The sequence below is a fragment of the Rattus norvegicus genome, chromosome 7 (assembly GCF_021556685.1).
Source record: "Rattus norvegicus strain SHRSP/BbbUtx chromosome 7, alternate assembly SHRSP_T2T, whole genome shotgun sequence".
NCBI classification, from domain to species: Eukaryota; Metazoa; Chordata; class Mammalia; order Rodentia; family Muridae; genus Rattus; species Rattus norvegicus.
In genome coordinates this window covers 65,426,154-65,449,035 of record NC_141540.1, presented here as the reverse complement: position 1 = coordinate 65,449,035, position 22,882 = coordinate 65,426,154, and the positions used below count along the sequence as shown (strand labels likewise).

Below are 22,882 nucleotides of genomic sequence, written 5' to 3'. Positions count from 1 at the left end.
AATACTAATTTTTCCATGAACTACTGGGTAAGCTGAGGAGGGACTAGTACTCTAATTTGAAGTGTCTCTCCACAGCATTGTGAGCTCGTTTCTGTCGCATTTGGCCGCATGCAGTGTATGGACTCAGGGCCAAGTAACCTTACTCTGATACAGTTCTCTTTCCTGTGAGGCTAATTTTTTCTGAGCAGATACAGTTCTTCTGCAAAGCCCCTGGTTTTATTCAGAACAATGAAATGGTGGATCTGACTAGAATAAAGACTTAGATGGAATGCTAAATCTAAATGATTGAAATTAACAAAGTATGCAGAGGCAGATCCGACTAACACTCACTACAGTGGTGTAGTCAGACTAATTCTAGGTCTCTTCATAAACAACACTAAGTTAGCTGATACCCATGGATTTTAAGCAAGGCATCCAGAGAAACTGACTCTGAATAATGCACTTTGGGAAATGCTACACTTAATCGTTCTTTTAAACTACACAATAGCCTGAACTATAAAGGCTGGTCTTCTCAGTATCGGAAAACCTTAAAGATCTATAAAAGACAATGTCAAACTCTGAGATCTCCACACAAAATATAGTTTATTATGAATTATCAAAAATAAGCAATTCAAGTAAGCACCACTTGTAAAGTCCACCGATGTCCTTTGTAGACTTTCAGTTATTAGTGGGTGGGAAGCTTGTGCATGTGAATGAGGGGGTGACAGTGAAGGCCACAAGAGGGCACATCCCTGGGAGCTGGTTTTCAGTCACCCACCCAACAAACAGAAGTTGAGTCCTCCTGAGCCCCTTGATACCCTATTTTTTTAATATGACGATCTCAAGCTTTCTGTCCAAACTCTGTTGATATAAGTACGCTTACTCTGAGGCACTAAGTATAATGGCCATTTTGTAACATCAAATAACTAGACTCATGCTCACAAGATTGAGGTGTCTCACAATACTCCATATCAGGCAGTATCCAATCACAACTTCACGTAACCTTTTATCAAAGACATTTTATTCAAGTTCCCAAAACGAAGGAGTTATTTTGGCTTTGAATTATAGAACTAAGTTCAAACTAAAATATGAAAACAAATAGCTTCTGGATTTTTGTTTGTTTGGTTGTTTTTTTCAAGACAGGGTTTCTCTAGAGTTACTCTGTAGACCAGGCTGGCCCCGAATTCAGAGATCCACCTGCCTCCGCCCCCTGAGCGCGGGGGTTAAAGGGGTGCACCAGCACGTCTGCCTCCCTTTCCAGTCTTTAAGAGTCTACCAGGCCAGGCCCTTGGCGGCCTTTGCTTTGCTTTTCCCCCGTTTCTTTTCTCTCTTGGCCTTCAGTCTTTTTCTTTGCCTCTGGTTCATCCATACTGGGTACTGGCCATGCTGGTCTAGAAGAGTCTTTTTGTTTCTCTTAATTTCAGTTTCCATTTTCATGTCATCTAAATTAGAAACAAGAATAAAATGAGAAGCTATTAACATTCACACGTGACAACCCATGAAAGCACAGGAGTGTCAGAACCACATGGAGTCTGAAATCAAACCAAGGAAGCCACTTTTAATAGCCCTTCCCTCCTTACAGCAAAATCAGACATAAGCACCACAGGCTGCTGTGTGTTCCTAAATCTACTGTGCAGGGGCCCAGGGGAAGCAGTGTGCAGTCTCGTTCCTGGAGCTGATATCCCAGTTGGTTCTGAGCCACCTGACACAGGAGCTGGAAAATGAATTCTGCAAGAGCTCCAAGTGCTAAGTGAAAAGTGAACGTGTTCAGCCAGTAAGTAAGCGAGTCCGGTTTATAGAGAGAGGAAGTAGAAAGGCTGGGACCAAGGGATGGGCAACAACTTCCAGCCATGCAGTTTTGGTCTAAGAGTGATGCTTTGGTGTAGACATGGGACAAATACAGAAAGGGGACAGCTACGTTTCTTAGCCCAAGAAACTGTGTAGGCAGCTGCACTGGGGACGAAGAGTAACGTGCCTGAGGGGAGGAGCAGGCTCTACTGAACTGACTAAACCGGAGGATCCCTCACCTCCACTCCTATTTCACTTAGCTCCTGAAATATTGCAAGTGAGGGCGCAAACACATTCTTCAGGCAGAAAAATGAGAGAACTCTTCTCTAAGGATACTGAGAAAAAAGAAGAGGCATAGATTCTAAAAGGGATACCCAAAAAAAAAAAAAAAAAAAAAAAAAAAAAAAAGCCAGAAGTACTCCAGTTACTTCTCAAGCTTCCGTGTTGACAGACTCCTCCACTATTCAGCTCCCAGTCACTTCAGTGCCACACTTAACATCAACAACGACGAAGGACCAGGGATGTGAGAACGGATGGGCTAGACAAGCGTGAAGGGAAACAGGGTGAAAGCAAGGGGGTAGAACTCAAGAGAAAAACAGTGCAGAAATATCTGACTAAATTTCAGAAGTAAACAATACTCCTAACAAGATATAATATATACCTATTAAGAGCAGGAAGCTATTAAAGGGAATAGTCAGAGTTAAAAATGTTTCAGAGTGGAAAAATAGAACAGAATACTAAGATCCCACAAGATAAAAATTAAAAAAAAAATTAGGGGGCACAAAAGCCAAAAGGAAGGAATCCACTCAAGAGACACAAAAGATGCCCACAATCTCTAAAGAATGTTTAGAATCCACAGACGGAAACAACCAAAACTTAAAAACAGGCAGTTAAACACGGTGAAACACTTCAGACATATGAGGACAATAAAAAACAGCAGCAGCAGCAGCAGCAACAACAACAACCACCACCACCACCACCTCCAAACAACAACAACAACCACCCCTCCAACGCCCCCCAAAAAACCCTGGAAAGTAAGCCCATGTGCTGCTAGGTGGAATATAAAATGTTTTGGCTGATGCAGAAAAGAGCAAAGAATTACCATTTGACCTGCACTCCAAAGCACTGAAAATGGAGATTTACTAGATCACAGAAGCATGAAAGGGACCCAGATGCCAGCTGCAAAATGAGGCAAACACAGCAAACCAGACTGTCCTGATATGGGCTAAAGCATGAAGCTCAGTAAGCTACAAAGCATGGCTCTGAAGTCAACTGAGTCAGCAGCTGTCTGTCTCAGAGCTGGAGGGAGAGGCAGAGAAACTCCTAATGGGTGCAGCGCTTCCTCTGAGAGGGATGGAAATGCTCCTGAACCAAGGGTGATGGCTGCAAAGCGCCGTGATTGTCCTTAGAGATCACTATTGTACATACTGAGATGCCATTTAAAATGAAAATGTCGAGAAGAGTTGCAGAGCAGAGGTGGCATGTGTATGCTGAAGGGGACACAGCAAGTTCAATTGTCAAACCTCTCAGGGGCAGCAGAATCAAAGAAGACCCACAGACACCAAACAGGAGGTTTTTCTCTTTGGAAGAAAGGGATGCTAATACTTGGGGTCAAGCACTAAGAACTCTGGGGTCCTTGGCCCTCAAGACTTGAATATACTTCTATCTTAAGAGTGCCTTTTAAAAAAAATGTACATTGGTGTTTTGCCTGCATGTATGTCTGTGTGAGGGTGTCAGATCTTGGAGTTACACACAGTTGTGAGCTGTCATGTGGGTGCTGAGAATTGAACCCGGGTCCTCTGGAAGTGCAGTCAGTGTTCCTACGCACCGAGCCATCCCTCATGAGTGGCTATTATAAGTGCTTCTGGAAGAGTCCGGAGCCAGAGAGAAAGTAGAAGACTAAACATGGCCAGGAGACTGAACCAGGCCATGAGAGGAGAGAAGGGGGATTGGGGTGGGGGAGGCAAGAGAGGAACAGAAGAGGGAATAAAGGAGACCGAGAGGAGCCAAGAGCCAAGAGAACCAAGAGAGGACACATGGCTGAAATGGCAGTGTTGTGTGGGAATGAGAGGCTGGGACAGGGAAGCTTGTGAAGTGGAGATATCTGGGGGATGGAGGGGAGCCAGGGTGCCAGCATGTACTTTAGTATCTAATAAGCACCACAGTTAGGTGTTTGTCCCCAGTTTCTTTTGGACTTGACATTAGGGACAAGTAGAAATGGGTAGAAGGTAGCTTTTTAAAAAAGGATCCTAAGAGAAAAATTGACTTTTGTTTTTAAAGATCATGTAAATAAAGCACCAAGCTCACCCTTTTCATCATCCACAGCGACATCACACTGCATTTTCTCCTGGTAATGTTTGGGTACCACCACAGTGGCTATTTCTTCAACATCTTTCATTAAAGCATCGCCGTCAACTTTGAGGATACTTTTGAGTCTGTTAAGTTCCCTTGGCGCATTCTTCTTTCTCTTCTCAGCGCGCATCTTCCTTTTCCACTTACTCCGCAAGCTTTTAGCCATGCTTTGCCTGGTAGTTAACAGAAACACAAACAAAAAAAAAAAAGTTTACTACTTACACCCTCGACTCTCAAGGGAATGGTTCTCTCTCCAGAACCGGAACAGGTGGAAGAAAATCTGGGCAATGCCTTCATGCTTAGCTTATGAGAGGATCGACGCAGAGCATGCAACAATTGCATATGGAAATCTCAGGCTTCTTTAAGTCAGCGACAAGTTATAGTGCAAGCCATTCTCAAAGCTGCTTAGCAGATACAGAAAGCTAATGGAACTGCCTTAAAGTTACCTACTGCCCTCCTGCTTTTCTCCCATCTCTCAGTCCTATATCCGTCACCAAATGTTTAGTGTGAACTTTTAATAGCTTAAAACATAGCTCTCTGCCTTTTAAAGACCTCTTTAATGACTTCTCCCCTCGTGTAGTCAAGTATCTAAGTTCATCCCGCTATTCTCGGGCCTCCATCTCTCACCTTACTCTCCAGCCCCACACGCAAGCTATGCCTGCATTAAGCCCGCACAACGCCCACTTTTAGTACCGTCACATTCACCGTTCTATGTCTGGAAACCGCCCACCCCAAGGTTTGCTCTTTTCCTCAGACTCCTCTGTCAGCTTCTTACTACTAAGTACTGTTTCAACCCGAAGCTACCGTCACCCCCTGCGACTGCAGAGCTAAGCAGGTCTTAGGGCCACCGCTTTGCATACAGTCCAGGTTATGTGAACCGTGGGGTGGCTAGGTGAGTATTCCCTAGTCAATCACCTCAGCAGTCACCAGTTGTCTAAAATGACCCAAACTCCGTGTGCAGGGTAGCGGTAACCCACCCTGCGGGTCGAAATCTGCCTGAGCGCCGCGAGCCAGAGCACTGGGGGAGCCTGGCGCCGCGAGCCAGAGCACTGGGGGAGCCTGGCGCCGCGAGCCAGAGCACTGGGGGAGCCTGGCGCCGCGAGCCAGAGCACTGGGGGAGCCTGGCGCCGCGAGCCAGAGCACTGGGGGAGCCTGGCGCCGCGAGCCAGAGCACTGGGGGAGCCTGGCGCCGCCAAGAACATCCTGGTCCTCGCCCTCCCGAGCCCGGCACAGCGAGGGTGCAGCCGGGATTCACCGAGGAGGCAGTTTCCGAGCCAGCCCTCCAGATCTGAGTTCAAAGCCCACGCAACTCACCTGAGATACACGACCGCACACCACGAGTGGGACACCAACCGGAAGCTCCGACACTTCCGGCTTCCGTCCAGGGCCGGCGCACAGCATGCTGGGATTTTTGGGAGGCGTAGTCTTTGAGAGCCCGGGCGGATCTGCTCTCGTGATCCCGAGGCTTTAGTGGTCCACTACAGAGGATATTGTGTTTGGAGAAAGCAGAGCGATTTCCTGGAGTGACAAATTGTAAATCAAGCTGTCTCAAAGCCTTGGATGGGCCAAGTCTAGCCAGGAGGCCCTGCTTTGTGACAGCCTCACCGATAGAGGACATCCAAAGGATTGCTCAGCTCTGAACATCCTGGAGCCTTTTCTGAGGTTTTTGTTTGTTTGGTTGGTTTGTTTTGTTTTTTAAATTGCAGCCTAAAAATTTTCCTATTTCGGCTGAGGATCCTAGGAGGTACGCGGATGTGAGAATATATCAAATTGTACAACATAAATGTCAAGTCTACTGCATGCCAGTTATATTTCAAAGCGTCATTCAATGCAGAAAATATTTCCTTATCCCCCCAAAAATCTAAAGGGTAAAAAATAAGCTATTTCAACCAATGTTGACCTGTCCAAACTATTACATACCCAAGACAAAGCTAACCTAGGGTGACTGTAGTTACAAAAATGTTTGATTTTGCATGTGCTTCTAATATTGCACAAGCTATGGGGGATATGCAGGTCTCTTCAACATTTGTGAAAGATATGGGTGAATGGTGTCTTAGGGCCCAGATAGTACCTCATTCATTAATCTTCAATAGATCATACAAATGTTAACTATCTAGTCTTAGTGTTTTCTGCAGATCATCACATACAAGTATGTATGCACAACACATGTGTGCCTGGTACCAGAGGAGGCCAGAAGAGGCCATCTTATCCCTTGAACTGGATTTACAGTTGGTTGTGAGACACCATGGGGATGCTGGGGACCTGTTTTAGTTAGGGTTTCCATTACTGCGAAGACACCATGACCAAAGCAACTTTTATAGGGGAAAACATTTCATTGGGGCTGGCTTACAGTTTCAGAGTTCAGTCCATTATCATGGCAGGAAACATGGCAGCCTGCAGGCAGATCCGGAGAAACCCAGATCTGAAGGCAGCCAGGAGGAGGCTCTCTTCTGATCTGGGTGGATAGGAGACCTCAAATCCAACCTACACAATGACACACTTCATCTGACAAAGCCACACCTCCCAATATTGCCACTACCTATGAGCCAAGCATATTCAAATCACAGAACTGAACCCAGGTCTTCTGCAAGAGCAACTGGTGCTCTTAACCACCGAACTATGTCTCCAGCCCCCACAGGTGCTCTTAACTATGTCTCCAGCACTCAGGAGTGATCTTTAAGGATGACTTATGAAATTCCTGTTGGATTGCTTGGAGAGTTGTGTCTTCTTAAAGAAACCATGCATATAGCACAGCAAGTTCTGAAATGTTTATCACAGGCAAAACACATTTAAAAAAAAAAAAAAGGAAGCAAGCATGCAGTGGGTTTTACAAAGCAACCTTACAAATGCTCTAAACGGACAGCTTCTTGTTTTATGTACCAACGGGCTGTGGCTTTTGAACAGAAATTTGGAAAAAGAAACCAACCTATTATGGTATTAAGAAATATTCCACAATTAGGCATGACAAAGCTCTTATGAAAGCTAACCACATGAAGTTTGTGGCCATTAAATATAAACGCTATTCATTTCTATCAAATACATTTACAGCAGTGATTTTCCATTTACAAACTAGGCATTTTTAGAGGGAAACAGTGAGCTGGATCAACTACGCAGTGGTTCTGAAAGGCACCTGCTACTCTTTTAGAGAACTGGGTCAGTCTCCATGTTACAGTTGCCTGTAATTCCAGCTCCGGGTGATACAGCAACCCCTTCTGGCCTCTGCAGACACCAGGCACACACACACTCCACATACACACATGCATGCAAAGCTGATAAAAATTAATAAATAAGCCAGGCAGATGGTACATGCTTGTATTCCCAGAACATAGGAAGCTGACATAGTAAATCCTGAGTTAGAGGACCCTGCCTCAATTTATGAAAAAGAAGACATTTTAATAACTCTTGCCAGGGCCTTTAAGTCCAGGATTTGGAAATGAGAAAACAAAACAAAACAAAACAAAAACCCAGAATAGTATGAGTCTAAAGTGTAGAAGAACACAGAATGCCAATAAAGATCACAAATGCTTTTAATACTTAAGTATAATTCAAACTTTTTTCATAATAAAACTGTCTCTGAATACTGTTCAGTTACTTTTTATTAACTGCGTCCAGAAACTTCAGCAGGTGCAGGAAGAGATTGATGATATCCAAGTAGAGACTGATGGCAGCCAACACGTACTCTTCAGGTGAGAGTCTGTGCATCAGCGAGTGTGTGTCATAGATGATGAATCCACAGAAGAGGAGGGCACCTAGAGAGGCCAAGACCAGTTCCACCGTCTGACTATAAAAGAACACCTACAGGCAAAGGAGTAAGGAATACATTTATATTCAGGAGTCACGTTAGACCTACTTCAGTGACTTGTAATAACAATCTCCTGCCCGTGTGACAAGGGCACACAGCGCTGACGTATGAAGGCAGGCAAAGCTAAACTCATGTTTGCTTGTTTACAGAAGTAGGCACCTGTGGATAAGCAGTTATCTTTCAATTAAGTTCACTACTTGACTCTGAATAGTAACATTCTAAACATGAACTGTTTTAAATTGTTACCTTTTTAAGAATTAAACTTTTTATGGTATTACATCAGAAGAGGCCTTGCAGTCTGTGGGTCTCAGAGATCGACTTCAGTCTGTCAGGCTTAGAGGCAAGCACCTTTGTTCTCATCAGCCCTGTCTTCTGAGTTAAGTGAGCCACTCGGAGGTTGGCAGCCGTAAGTCAGGGCCTTTTGTGTGCACTTTCTCTTATGTGTACATTCATCTTTTTCTCAATCAGTGATAATGATTAACATAAGACTGGTTTTCACTGACATTATTCTATAATCCGATATGGAAATGCTCTAGATAATTACGACTAAGTGTCCGTCCTCTATAAGTAACACTCGGGGACTTTTAGGTGACTTGTGCTGACACAGGCAGAATTATATTCGAATTAACTGTTCTTAAACCACTCACCTTCAAGAATCCTGCCAGGCACAAAATCCATAAACAAGCAAACAGCCTGGGAAAAACAAAGGTCAATGGGTTACAATATTCCTCACTAAAACACTTCTTTAAAATTAAAACAAGATGTTTTTATTTGATGTGTAGGGGTGCTTTGTCTGCATGTGTGTATGTGTAGCATATGCCTGCACATAACTGAAGAGGTTAAAAGAGGATACCAGATTCTTTGGAAATGGAACTGGAGATGATTGAGAGCCACCACGTGGATGCTGGGAACAGAATCCAGGTCCCCTGAGAGTAGCAAATGTTTTTAACCAGTGAGCCATCTCTCCAGTCCCCCAAAACACTTTTAAGCCCATTCTTCATTATTTCTTCATATTGTTTTATGAAGAAATAACTCTAGATTTTATGCCGAAGAATAACTAAAATATAATGATTCATAAATATTTGATTAGAGCCACAGAAATGAAGTTAGAACCAAGGCTGAGCCATGAGTAAACCCAACCCTGCTCCTAATGCACACAAGCTTCAGCTGGTCCTTTAGGGGCCATGGGGGAGCGCTGACACCCTCACTCCCCTTTCACTCTGAAAGAAGAAAGTCACTAAAAGTTACAGTCCTTCTCGTGAGCGCTCCTGGAGAGAAGGGCCTGGTCCCAGCACTCGGGGACAGCTCTATATTAACTGTCATGTTAAAGACACAGATAGCAAAACAACAGCATGTCCTCACTGCTTGTAATAGTGTGTGTGTGTGTGTGTGTGTGTGTGTGTGTGTGTGTGTGCATGTGTATGTGTGTGTGTGTGTGAGTGTGTGTATGCATGTGTATGTGTGTGAATGTGTGTGCGCATGTGTGTGTGAGTGTATGTGTGTGTATCTGTGTGTGTGTGTGCATGTGTATGTGTGTGTGTGAGTGTGTGTATGCATGTGTATGTGTGTGAATGTGTGTGTGCGCATGTGTGTGTATGGGAGTGTATGTGTGAGTGTGTGTCTGTGTGTGTGTGTGTGTGTCCCAAGACTGACTTACCCTGCTCCGAATTTGCTGAAATCTCTCTTTGATTGTAGAGTATAGGCAGTCAAGCCAAGAAAGACTGCAGCAGTCAGTATAAACGCATGCAGAACCAGATGCCCATCATAGAAAGTAACTGCAAACACAAACCTATTAAAATGCACATAAACAGCCAAGACAAACAGCCTTGCCTAGGTCAACAGAAAAATTCCCTTACGTTTTGTTTTTTTTTTTAATGTTTTTGATGTATTAATTATATATACATAATGGGTTTCGCTGTAGCATCCCCACACATGTTCACAACATATTTAATCATATTCAGCCCACTCCTCTCTGGTCATCCTCTCTCTCTCTCTTCTATTTCATGCACCAATACAAACAATTAAAATTCTTCACCCAGCCTTGAATATATTGATACTGTAAAACCACATACATCATAAAATTTAAAAGCTCCAAAATAGTTATTTATACAAAATAAGTAGGTCACATATCTTATAGTTAACCAAACTGCTATAGAGGACCAGGACTGGTTCTATTAGCACTTTACAAGGGTCTCTGTAAGGTTCCTGTGGTCAAGCATGGCAGTGGCCTGGGTCTCTGGCTGTGTTCCGAGACAGTGGCAGCCATGTTAGCTGTCACCTAGACTGCTCAATTAGTTGAGCAGCCCAACCCAAGGCAACTGAACAAGAAGAACATAAAGGATGTCTGAGGTGGCTGCCATTTACCCACAGTACAGAGGACCAACAGTTAACAGCAGCAGTGGCAGAACAGGAAGAGATAAATGTACTTCTCATAAGGGGTGACTTGCAAACAGTTAATGTGGATCTCTGTGACACCCACAGTAACCCACCTGTGAACACTTAGAATTTTTATTATGGTTCACTGAATTCTTTATGTAAGACACTATTAGGGGACGTCACATAATTATAGCAGACACTTCGCCAGGAAACACATGAAATACAGAAATAGAAACGGACACACATCCTGTGTGCCATTTGGGGGAGCAGAGGGATGGAGCAACCACAACTCAGTGGGGGCAGTTCTTGGGGACTGAAGTGTGACAGAACAGACCTTGGAAGTAGGGGGGAGATCAACTCTAGTATCTCATTTTGGTCAACAGGAAATCATAAATGAATAAGCTATTCTCCATTCATTCTGTTTCCCCATTTCCTCTCAGCTTGGCTGACTTACATAAAGTATAAATATTGACTTGTGCTTATCGACAATCTTCATAAATGTCATGTTTTTAATATAACATCCCATGATGTTAAAGTTTAACCCCAAATACCTTGTTAGTTAAAAGATTTTATCCACAGTAAAACAGTAACACCTAAAGGGACTTACCAACAGTTGCCACGGTCAGGGCTTCTGACAGTGTCTAAGAAAAGAAACTCTCATTAAGGGATGCATGGAAAACGGACTCTCCCCCACACACATTCTCATGTCTAGCAGTCCAGTATGGTCCCATGGGAACGGCCTCATGTTAGCTTCAGAGGATCCTGTGACATGGGGCAGGACAGTGTGACCCCAGGGCAGTGAAAATGAATATTACATCCTCATTGTAGATCTTTAAGCTTTAACCAAATGTTTATAATAGGAAGGTTAAATAGTAGAATAACATAGAAAGTTGCATTTCCTCTTGTTATGTGTAGATGTGTGTAAACTGACAGGCAACTGCACCCTGAATTAAAGTTCCTGCAGGAGACTGTAAATACTGACACAGACGAGAACACTGTCACACTGAAACCACTGTGTCACCTTTGAAAAGTAAGTACACACATGCACATGCGCACCCTGACAGAGCTGGTTAGATTCCTGTCCTTTCTTACTTGCTGCAGAAGGACAAAAGAAAAAAAAAAAAAAAAAAAAGACGAACTCAACGATGAAAAAACAGTGCCAGGAGTTCACAGGCAACGAGAGGGAGGAAGTGTGCGTTAGGCACTTCCTTATTTGTTAAGCGGCTTTAGCTAAGCACATGATGAACGGGTCACGGAATAACAAGTGCCATCCTGCCCATGAAACCTTTGACTGAGGGTTTTCTAGTCAGAGCTCTCTGCTGGGCAAAAAGGGTCTATCCTGTGCTACAAAGAAATCAGTCTTTCTAAAAAGAGACTGCAACAGATTTGAAGATCGTGACCTTTTTTTAAGATTTATTTTTATCTTATGTGGACAAGTGTTTGCTTAAATGTATCCTATATGTAATGATGTTCGTGTGTGCATGTGGAGACCAGAAGAGGATGTCAGGTCCCCCAGAACTGAATTAGAGTTTAAAATGTGAGCCACCATGTGGGTGCTGGCAGCTGAACCCTGGTCCACTGGAAGAGTAGTCAGTGCCCTTAACCTGAGCATCACTCCAGAGCTGTTTTCAATTTATTGTTATTGTATGTGCAGAGGACATGTGTATGTGAAGGGTCTTCATGCCAGGCCACACCAGTGGAGGCCAGAGGAGTGGACAGAACTTTGTGGTTCATTCCCACTTTACATGGGTTCTAAGGATTGAACTCAGGTCATCAGACTTGTAAACATCTTTACTGACTGAGTCATCTTGCTGGCCCATGTGACCCTAGGTTTCATTGTTTGTTTGTTTGTTTGTTTGTTTGTTTACCTCCTCCTCCTCCTCCTCTCCCATTGCACAGATGAGGCAGAACTGGGATCTGATCAAGGACTGGACACGACGTATTTGTTAACATCTACACCGTGATCTGCATAAACAGATACCTTCTTTCAGGATCTGAAGGAGTGAAGCAGGGGCAGTGGGAGCTACAGCAGAAGAATAATGAGCTGTGTGGGCTGATGACAGGCCGTCGGGTTAGAGTAAGAAGGACAACAGAGCAAGGGCTGGCGTGGGACAGAGAGGTGACACAGAGAACATAGCCTACCACTCGGTTATCTGATAACATTGCGTCCAGAACCTTCCTCCAGTTCTAAGGACTGGGAGACGTGAGCTGCCCCTGCTCTTACCTGTTTGAGACAGCTGGGGCTCACATGCTCACACAAACTAAGATTTAAATGAATAAATTTAAAGCCATGAGCATCACTTCAATATGAACCACTTGCAGAGTCACAAACTCCTTTATTTGAGGCATCTGACTCACAACACTGGCTTCTTTACTCTGATCTGACAACACATACTGTATTTCCAGTGTCTTGGAGAACATTGTCAGGATACAATATTAGAGGAAACTTGTCATAGAGGAGACAAGATAATGTAAAATTACACTGAGCCTTACTAGCCTTACTCAAATTAAGACCAAGTTTCTATAGAAGTCAACTGGGGTTTTAATTTTAACAACTGTCTCAGCAAATAAATAGAACCTAACGTTAGGTTCTCCTATTTATAAATTTATAACTAGTTAAAAAACAAAAATTGGACCCTTAAGAGAACCGAGAGAAGATGTGAAAATAACCCAGAAGAATTAACCATGAGCTTGTATTCTCTAAGACAAAGGCACAATACAATCTCCTGCTCTAACCTCCAGAAAACTAGAGGCACAAAGTGTCACACAGATGACATATCTTACAGTTTTCATTTTATGTGTATACAAAAAGGCCTTGCCAAATGTCACATATGCAGAGGGTTGAGAGGCCAGGCCATTTGATTCCAGGTTGCTGTGTTTGCCACTCAATCCTAATAACAGAAGAACCACTAAAGCAGACAGTAGTTATGAGTGTCAGTAATTTCCTAATGTAGTCTAACTAAAATGTCAGGGCTGGGATGATGGCTCTGTGGGTAAAGTGTTTGCTGTGCTAGCATGAAGACGTGAGTTCAGATCCCCGGAGCCCAGGTAAAAAGCCTGGTGTGGTGAGGGATGTTTGTTCCCCGAGTGCTGGAGGGCAGAGACCGGCATCAGACTCCTGCGGCTCACCACTCAGCAGTCTAGCTGAAATGGTACATTCAGATCTGCTGAGACCCTGTCTCAGAATCAAGGTGGACAACGAAAGAGGAAGACACCCAGGGCCAGCCTCTGACCCCCACATGCTAATGCACAGACAAGCACATGTACATACAACTCGGGGTTGGAAGCCCAGGCTAAATGCTAATGGGACTGATAGCATCAAAGTACTCACAAATGCAAAAAGCAGATAGAGGTTCAGAGGATGCGTGTGTCTGTGCAGAGTCAACGCAAAGATCAAGCCCAGAGATCCGAGAGCAAACACCACAATTAAGGCAGGGCTGAAAGATATAACATTAAAAGGAGTTTCAGGCTTAAAAATAGCTGGGAATAATGTTATACAACTTAGTAAAATCTATGTATTCTCTATGTTCTTAGAACTAAAAGAAAAAATCTGGAACCATATCAAATTAAAAAAAAAACAACAACAACAACAAAAAAACCCCAAAAAACAAAAAAAGCAACTTATTAACTAACTGGAAAAGTTGCGGGGTGTGGAATGCAGAGAGGCTATAAAAGAGTGGGAGGGGCTGTAAGAGTGTGGGAGGGGCTATAAAAGAGTGGGAGGGGCTGTAAGAGTGTGGGAGGGGCTGTAAGAGTGTGGGAGGGGTTGTAAGAGTGTGGGAGGGGCTGTAAGAGTGGGGGGGCTATAAGAGGGTGGGAGGGGCTATAAGAGTGGGAGGGGCTGTAAAAGGGTGGGAGGGCTGTTAATCTTTCCTTTACTAAAGTCCTTCATGGTTTAGTAATATTTGTAATTAGCATAGTATTTTGTTAAGTAAAATATAATAAGCAAAAAATATTAAATTGGAAGGGAATTTTATACATGGCTACTCTTTTAGCGTCTTTACCACAGGGCTATAATTTAAATAACTATATCCCAGAAGAGCCAACCAATAGTTTAAGATCTCCTTCGGTAAAAGGAGAGACAATCTACTTCTTAGAAAATAGTCATTCTTCATTTTTTTCTTTCAAATAAAGAAACCATCTTATTTTTAGCCCCTTAAACACTTATGCTGAGAGGAAAATCTTTATTAAGTGACAGATCAGGTGCAGCTCCTCTAGAAACTTCCCAGTAAAATCATTCTGTCAACGAAACAAGATTACCAAACATGACCACACATTTTTCACATAACTCTATTTTGCAAGTATAGTCTTAGGCTTTGGGGAAAGGACGGTAACAAGATGGATGATATAGTTAAATATAATAAAATAATTATGATGTATACAGCAAAATATTTGTTCTTTTGAAGTTTTACTTATTTTGTTTGTATACTGTGGGGGGAGGGGCATGGGTGTTTGCGTGCCAGTGCACGTGTGGGAGTTGATTTTCTCTACCTCATGGCTTCTGCAGCTCTTTACCCTGGCATAGTCTTCCCAGGCGGAGCCACCTCAGCAGCCCGCAGTTCAAACTCTTAATTCTAGACGGTTTGACCCTATAAGACTATACACTAAGATGGGTAGAATAACGTGTTGTGAAATGTTCTCCTTCATAAAGTGAATCATGGTCGTGGGGTCAGATGACGGATGTTTATGATGGAGAAAACGCATTCCTCAGATGAAATATCTGGAAATGTCTAGAATTGTCTCCTTCTCTTACCTGTCATGGACAAAAGTACGCAAGGTTTCGAAATACAGGAACAGGGCAGAGGTCACTGTCGTTAGGAGAACTTGCAGAGACAGGATGCTGTAGACTTTCCTGAGAAAGGCTAGAAGAGAGAGAATAGTCACGTGACCATTTTTCAAAATATCTGTTCCTCGGTCAAGACCAAATTTCTTTGAAAAAATAAGGGTTTTTTGCTCTTGTCTTTGCTTTGTTTTGTTTGGTGGATGAGAGGGGCCTGAGCCATGGTTCGAGTGTGGAGGGAGGCGAAAGGACGCCAGTGTCAGAGCCTGCTTCCGCCACGTGAGTTCCTCTGCTCTGAGCCAGTTGGTAGGCTCAGCAGCAAGCACCTTTACCTAACGAGCCGTCTCACTGCCTAAAAAGTACGTTCATGGGCGTTTTTTCTTTATCCAGAATCTAAATAACAAAACCTATAACTAAACCGAGAGAGGAATAATTAAAAAATTAGAAGGGGTATCTAATCCCCCAAAGGCCATGAAGCTTAAAAAAATTAAATTAGTGACAGGTACTTCAAATATCTTCATCATAATAAAGAGAAACTATCAAATGCCTATTTGTACATAAAGCATTAAATGAGAGAAAGAGGAGGGCAGCAGTTTACAAAATGAATATGAAAAACGAAATATAGCTAGATACAATGGAAATGCTGCTTTATGATGAAACATCTGAAAAGTATAGTTCTCTGCCAATAAGTAAAGGAGCTGTCACCACGCATGTCTGTGCGCCGCATGCATGCATCGCCAGAGGAGGCCAGAAAAGGGTGCTGGACCCTCGGGGGCTGGAGTTACAGAAGGTGACATGCGGCTAGGTGAACGAACGCTGGGGATTGAACCCAGGTCCTGTGGAAGCAGCCAGTGTTGTTAACTGCAGAGACACCGCTCCAGCTCCTAACTGGAGTTTTAAGGCCATACTATGTCTCTTTTGACCCATATCTCCTTTCCCTCCTCTATTTATTTTAGCATTTTTACTTAAGGTCAGTATTGCCTGCTTTCCCGCCCAAATGACAACACTTGACAGCCGAGGACTGACTGACATGTCAACCATCTACAGCTATATCCCACCATCCAGTATAGAGCCGCCTCGAAATACAGGATATGTTCGTGCTCACTCACAGCTAAAGACTGAAAGTCAAAGCCAAGATCGTGCTCTCTCATTTATCTTTTACACAAGGTCTCTTCAGGCTGGCCTCTGACTCCTGTCTTCCTGCCTCAGTTTCCAAGATGCTGGGATTATAAGTGTGTAGGCCACATCTGGCTTAAGTTTTTAACCTACCCCAAGACTATAAGAACTATGGCCATCTAGCCCATAACTTGGCTTTGTGAATGAGGCTTTCTTGGGACTCAGGCACACTCATTCTTTGAGATAGGCTCTACAAGTGCTTTCGAACAGATGAATCTCACAAAGCTGGAAATATCTATCATCTGGCCACTCACACCCTGATCTCTCAGACTGCCAGTTCAAAAGTCTTCATAAAAGGACCGGTGAGGGTACAAAAAAGGGGTATCTTCTGTATCGTTCGCTAAACGGTCAACAAGTGATAATGTCAATCAAATTTAAAATGCATTTAACATTTATGTCTATATGAATGAAGATGATGGTTAAATAAATCATGGTAATATATATACACTATGGGAGACCACCACACTTTACAAGACTGATAAAGCTGTAAGTATAGCTATTTTCAGATGTGAGTGAACATATAAAATTATGAAGCCGATCTGTATAAAACACAAACAACCCGTGAACTGTGAGGTTGCATTCATGAGTGTACAAAATAGCAGTATCTTAATTTTCCCAAATTACACAGAGCATGCTGACAAAACAGACCAGTTTAACACACTAGTGTGCATGTTACAGGGGACTAGTTACGTAGACTAGTCCCTGCTATGAACATACTAAGGTAAACACTACACTCGGAAATTGATTCTCACATCATTTCTCTACTATAACTTCATTAGGGTTCATTGTTTTCCACTGACGAATCTTAACTAGAAGTCCAGTATTCCAAAAGTATCTTTCAGAAAATGTATACATTATAGATAGCTCCTTTGTTTATTTGCTCTCAGATGGGAGAGATCACTGGCCCCAAGGACTAAGGCCAGTGAAGTCATCATGGGGAAATGGGGTGAGAAAAGGCGTGAACAGAAAGAAGAGAGGGCCTTTGTTTATCTTTAAAGGAAGCATTTTGTGTATCCTTTTAATTACAAAGAAGCAGCTGAGAATCAGTTAATAAACACAGAGGTGGTCAGCTTAGTTATCAGCCCAGCTTCCAGGGATCTTAACTAAAATGTTCCTGAACACTCATTCATTCACACAGACATGTTTTCTCAGTGCTCGAGGTTATGATCCTTATCCATACTGTTATAGTCGGGGGGAGGGGGGGGGGAGGAAGAGGAGAGGAGAGGAGAGAAAGGAAAGAGAAAGAGAAAGAGAAAGAGAGGGAGAAAGAAAGAGAAAGAGAAAGAGAAAGAGAAAGAGAAAGAGAGGTTCTTCTAGGGACTGTGAAACCTAGCTTTGTGTCCCAGGCCAAACTACTTCTCGCCCAAATTTGAGAAGTTTCAATGTTTAAATGGCTGTTTGGCTCTTACAGCATCCTGTAATTGCAGCGACGATGTCTACCTTAAAGATCAGGGATCACAGTGGCAAAGTTTGACTCCACACTACCAGCCAGACTGTGTTTAATTTCCAGACTCTTAGGTCAAGGGTCTTTGTACAACACTACCCTGTTTTCTAGCCTCACTTCAAATAGGCACGTTTCCCACAGTGACATGGTGTGTTGCTGCCAGCACTGAGTAGCTCATCAGAAATGCCCTCGCCCCAAGAGTTCACCTCACACATGCAAAGAGTAAGCTCCGAGGGAGGGAGTCCCACTCCCTCCTTAGGTTACTTCAGTTTTCAGATGGTCCATTCTTCCCAAAAGCCCCTCCACACTTGGCATTTGGCAAGTTAGAATTTAGCTAAGCTGCCACAAAAAAAAAGTTATTTCAGGTGCTGGCCAGGTCAGTGTTTTAAGAACAACAATTGTAATCTGTGTAATTTAAATCATTCCTCAAGCCTCAGCTTGCCTCACCGAGGCCTCTCTGACAGGCTCTCCTGCGACACTCTCAGTACCAACTCTACAGTTTGATGGATGTTCACGTGTCGCTTCTGATAGTTTCCTGCTATCAGTGTCAGGTCCCTGCCACCTTCTGTCCCTGTCCTTCCCTGAGCTGATCCACTGTCTCATGTCATCGTTTCTGGGAACAGCAGGAAACTCTCAGTCCTACCCACTCTTAGTACTTGCTACATATGCCAGCTCTCTTCTAATTTCAAGCATTTCTATAAAGTGTAGCAAAGTTAACAGTGTGAAACTATGGCACAACATGCCTGATGAAGACACATTAGTTCTGAACAACAAGAACACAGCAAAGAAGGGTGCATGGCATATTAAGTACATTAGATATGACTAAGTGGGGTTCACGCCTGGGATGCTAGCATGGCTCCATACAGGAACGTCAATCAAATGGGCTATACCACATTTACAGAATGATAGATAGACATGGGAGGAAATGACGTCATGTCACTATCAACTGACACGGAAAAACCATGTGACAAAATTCCACCATGATTTATGAGCTAAGAACCAAAAGAAACTAATTCACCACAAATAAAGAGGGGGCTGGAGAGATGTTTAGAAGAGCACTGGTTGCCCCTCCAAAGGTCCTGAGTTCGATTCCCAGCAACCAAATGGTGGCTCATAACCATCTATGAAGAAATCTGGTACTGTCTTCTGGTGTGCAGGCATACATACAGGCAGAATGATATAATAATAATAATAATAATAATAATAATAATAATAATAATAATAATAATAATAGAACATACATGAAAAGGCCGCAGCTTATTTCACACTCTAAGTGCTGAGAACATGGGACCGTTGAGAAAACTATCCCCTCTCCTCATTCCTGCCCTTTTGTCCCCTTACAGGGTATCTTTTTCATTCCCTTACCCCCTGCTCAGGAACATTAAACACAAGATGGAAAGAATGTAAGAGCTAAGAAGATGGGAAGGAGAAACACTGTCTCCAAGTCATGACCCAGCTACTGCACTCATGAGCTGATAGCACTTATGGTTCCTTGAGCATGACCTGCACAAGACCAAGCCAGTCAAAATGGATATGGATGGACAGGGAAGTTTCAAAAGGAAGTGCGATTTTCTTGGAGCCTACCTTTACTATGTGAGGTGAGCTCATGGGGAGAGAGGAAATTTCTGATGAGCTACTCAGTGACACACCAAATGTCACCCTAGGGAACATACCTTTTTAAAGAGATGTTAGAAAATTACATAGTGCTGTAGAAAGAACCTTGACTCAAGGGTCTGAAAACTAAGCAGCAAGGGGCACTTGATGGCTACTGGTGGGAAGTGGGAGTCAGTTTTCTTTCTGCATGGCTGCTAGTAAGTTGCCCAGGCCTAGATAGATGCCCCATTCTCATGCAAATGTGGGTAGCACTAAGTGGATTCAGTGTATTAAAAAACAAACAAAAAGACACCAAGGTGAGAAAGGGCTGTTGGAGGGAGTGGGGCTGGACAGGATACTTTGTATGCAAGTATGGAACTGTCAAAGAATAAATTTAAAATATTGGCTAAAAAAATGAAATACTGCAATCCAAAAGCCATGATTCAAATGGATTACCAGAGAAGCTATGAGCAATTGATGACTTCTGGGGGCAGTGTGGTGGCTTGAGTAAGAATGGCCCCTATAGGCTCATATATTTAAATACTTAGTAACCAGGGAATGGTACATTCGAAAGGATTAGAAGGATGAGGAAGTGTGGCCTTTTTGGAGGAAGTGTGTCACTAGGGGTGGGCTTTGAGGTTTCAAAAGTCCAGGACAAGCCCAGAGTCTGTCTCATTCTTTGCCTACAGATCAGGGTGTAGCTCTCAGCTATGACTCTAGCTCCTGCCTGCATGCTGCCATGCTCTGCACCATGGTGGTAACGGGCTACACCTCTCAAACTATAAGCATGTTCCCAATGAAACGTTTTCTCTGTTAAGGATTGCCATGGTCATGGTGTCTCTTCACAGCAATAGAGAGTGACTAAGACAGGGAGAGCAAGTTCCCTTCAGGGATGTGGCTACCCATACTGTATGTCCTATTACTATGCTCATGGAGCAGCATGAACTGGTCTTGGTGGGTTTTAAAGGAGCACATGAAGTTCAGAGGGAAAAGCAGTGCAGGGATGAAGAGGAGCAGAAGGGCCTGGGGGGGTTAGATGTGATTAAAGCACATCCTATATGTGTACTAAATGTTCAAACATAAAGTATTATACCAAGGGAATGAAAGGACATGCTACAGATTGGGAGTATACCTGGTAAGCAAAAAAAAAAAAAAAAAAGAAAACTTATTAAAATGGTCTAAATCCAAGATAGAAAGAAAGAAAAAAAGAAAGGAAGGAAGAAAGAAGGAAAATCTGTTAAAGAAAGAAAGAACAAAAGAAAGAAGAAAAATATATTAAAATGGTCCAAATTCAAAACAATGATAGCACCGAAATTCTGGCAAGGATGAAGCAGAATTCATTCTTTGTTGTTGCTAGGAATGCAGGGCCATAGTCTAGTAGTTTCTTACAGTACAAAATGCATTCTTGTGTATGACCCAGCTATCATGCACCTTGGTATTTATCCAAATGAGTTAAAACTATGTACGCACAAAAATATCTGCACATGGGAGTTTACAAAACAGTTTTATCAAAGACTGCCCAAACATACAAGCAGCCAAGAGAAACGACATTGAGCTGAAAAAAGAAACTATGCAGGCGCAAACAGAGAGCCGGAGGATTCTTCCATAAAAAGGGCAAAGGAGCTATCTGGTCCTGGAGGACAGGGGATGAGGAATCTTAAACACACAGGGCAGCACCAAGTGAATAATATAAGTCTGAAGAGGGAAAAACACCCAACATATATGATCTCAATGATGTGGCATTCCAGAGTAGACCTGAGCAAAAGGAAGAATAAAAGTTGGACACGCTATGTGCTATGACACGGATGCACTTGAAGACATTAATAAAAACATGCCAGTCGAGAAGGCTAACGTGTATGATTTGTTTTTTACCCAGGTATTTCTAATAGTGTCATGAAGACTGAAGGAATGGTGGTTGCCAAGGAGGCAGGCAATGGTGAGTTACTTAATGGATACAGTTTCACTTTTGCTTTGAAAGATGAGAAAGTTCTGGATAGGAAATACAACAGGGCGACAAAACGCTACTGTGCTGTACGTCAAAGGTGGCTAGGGTGGCAAATTTCCTGCTATGAGTACTTTTTCATAATTAATATAATTTAAAAGCTGAGCTCACTTGTCAAAATAATTTCAAAATTCATTACAGGAATATCGGGCTAGGTAGGCACCAAGATTCTTGATGCGTCAGAACCACCTTCAAATTTTCTTTTTGTCTGGAACCGGTTTCAGCTGCTCAGACAGGCTGCATCAGGCCAGTTTCTGTGAAGTGACCAGTGGTGGACAGTGAATTCCGCTTCCTTACCCGACAACGAACAGCTCAAAATAATAACTTTGTATGGCCATGACTTTATTCACTGATCTGGGAAACTTCTCAGTCATTACACACACGTACGCCGAGTTCTGTACCCCACAGAGAGACAGTAATGACTGAGACGGTAAGGTCTCGGTTGCCAGAAGCTCTCAACCTTCCCAATGCTATGACCCCTTGATATGGATCCTCATATTGTGCTGACCCCCAGCCATACAATTACTTCCGTTGCTACTCCATAACTGTAATTTTGCTACTGCTATGAATCGTAATGTAAATATCTGGGGCGCAGATGACCTTAGACGACCCTGTGAAGGGGGGGGGGGTCCCAGTTGCGACCCACAGGTTGAGAACCCCTGGCATAGTCGATCCGGCCCACCCATCGAAAAGGTACCTATGCACCGCTCCCTTCGTTTGGTAAACTTATTTCCTCCTTGGTCCCCCTCGCCACCCGCCACATACCCATGCGAATGTGCACGCTGGCCGACGCCACGCAGCTGCCATAGTTGAAGTCATCCTCGATGGAAGAGCGGGGATAGCGCGGGTCCGTATCAGCCATGTCGTCAGTAGCAGCTGCACCTGCCTACACTGACCACAACCGCCTTCACCCACTTCCGGGAGTGCCGCCAGACAGAACTAGCCGAGCGGCCTTGCTGGAGCGAGCGCCGAACCAGTCGATTGCTCCTATGGAAACATCCCCACTAGGAGAGGAGGAGGCTGCTTTCTAGTAGGAGACAAATTGCTCTCTCCAAAGTCATTGCAAGGGAAATTTTTCTCAAAAAGTTCCTCTCGATCTCTAGAGAGCACCTCCCAGAATGAGTGCTACAAAGATTCTAGTATCAATCCAACAACCTCTCATTAATACATTTCAATACTCGGTCCAGGAATGAACTTTTGAGCAATTATTTATAAGCAATATTTAGGCCTACATTTATTGACCATTTCTTTTAAAACAAACCCACACTTTCTTCTTTCTTTCTTTCTTTCTTTCTTTCTTTCTTTCTTTCTTAAGTTAAATAATGCTTCATCTTAAAAGACCATTAGGAATCCCCTCCAGGGGCATGATACAGGTTTTCAAGAAATCAACGTTTGCATATTGAGAGGGCAAAGTTTTCATGGTGGTGTAGGGGACAGGTGCCAAAGAAAGAGGCTGGACAGATGAATAAGGCCAGACCACTGAATGCTAAACATAGAATTCACAACCAAAGCTGAAGGAAAAATGACAGAGAAGGTGATCACAATGCAGTGTTTCTGTCATGACATGCTGCTGTTACACTGCAAACATGG

The 22,882-nt window shown here is 43.3% G+C and overlaps 2 protein-coding genes across 2 annotated transcripts; both read right to left on the bottom strand.

The window, feature by feature from the left end:
- Positions 1–565: 565 nt before the first annotated feature.
- Positions 566–5,491, bottom strand: Llph (LLP homolog, long-term synaptic facilitation factor). The gene is made up of 3 exons (NM_001134464.3): positions 5,434–5,491; positions 4,075–4,292; positions 566–1,421 (listed from the first exon to the last, which is right to left on the bottom strand). Exons 2-3 carry the CDS (start codon positions 4,283–4,285, stop codon positions 1,252–1,254), a joined length of 381 nt encoding a protein of 126 aa, NP_001127936.1. The 5' UTR covers positions 4,286–4,292; positions 5,434–5,491; the 3' UTR covers positions 566–1,251.
- A 2,137-nt stretch (positions 5,492–7,628) lies between these two features.
- On the bottom strand, positions 7,629–22,220 carry Tmbim4 (transmembrane BAX inhibitor motif containing 4). Its single transcript, NM_199116.3, has 7 exons — positions 22,058–22,220; positions 15,051–15,159; positions 13,629–13,734; positions 10,905–10,938; positions 9,579–9,696; positions 8,569–8,614; positions 7,629–7,914 (listed from the first exon to the last, which is right to left on the bottom strand). The coding sequence occupies exons 1-7, from the start codon at positions 22,152–22,154 to the stop codon at positions 7,708–7,710; spliced, it is 717 nt and encodes a 238-aa protein (NP_954547.1). The 5' UTR covers positions 22,155–22,220; the 3' UTR covers positions 7,629–7,707.
- Between the last annotated feature and the right edge of the window lie 662 nt (positions 22,221–22,882).

Coding starts and splice junctions, on each gene's coding strand:
- Llph (NM_001134464.3), bottom strand. CDS start 4,285: ATGGCTAAAAGCTTGCGGAGTAAGTGGAAAAGGAAGATGCGCGCTGAG. Junction 1,422..4,074: donor CGCTGTGGATGATGAAAAGG/GTGAGCTTGGTG, acceptor TTTCTAATTTAG/ATGACATGAAAATGGAAACT.
- Tmbim4 (NM_199116.3), bottom strand. CDS start 22,154: ATGGCTGATACGGACCCGCGCTATCCCCGCTCTTCCATCGAGGATGAC. Junction 15,160..22,057: donor CAGCGTGCACATTCGCATGG/GTATGTGGCGGG, acceptor TCTCTCTTCTAG/CCTTTCTCAGGAAAGTCTAC. Junction 7,915..8,568: donor GCCTGGCAGGATTCTTGAAG/GTGAGTGGTTTA, acceptor CTTTGCCTGTAG/GTGTTCTTTTATAGTCAGAC.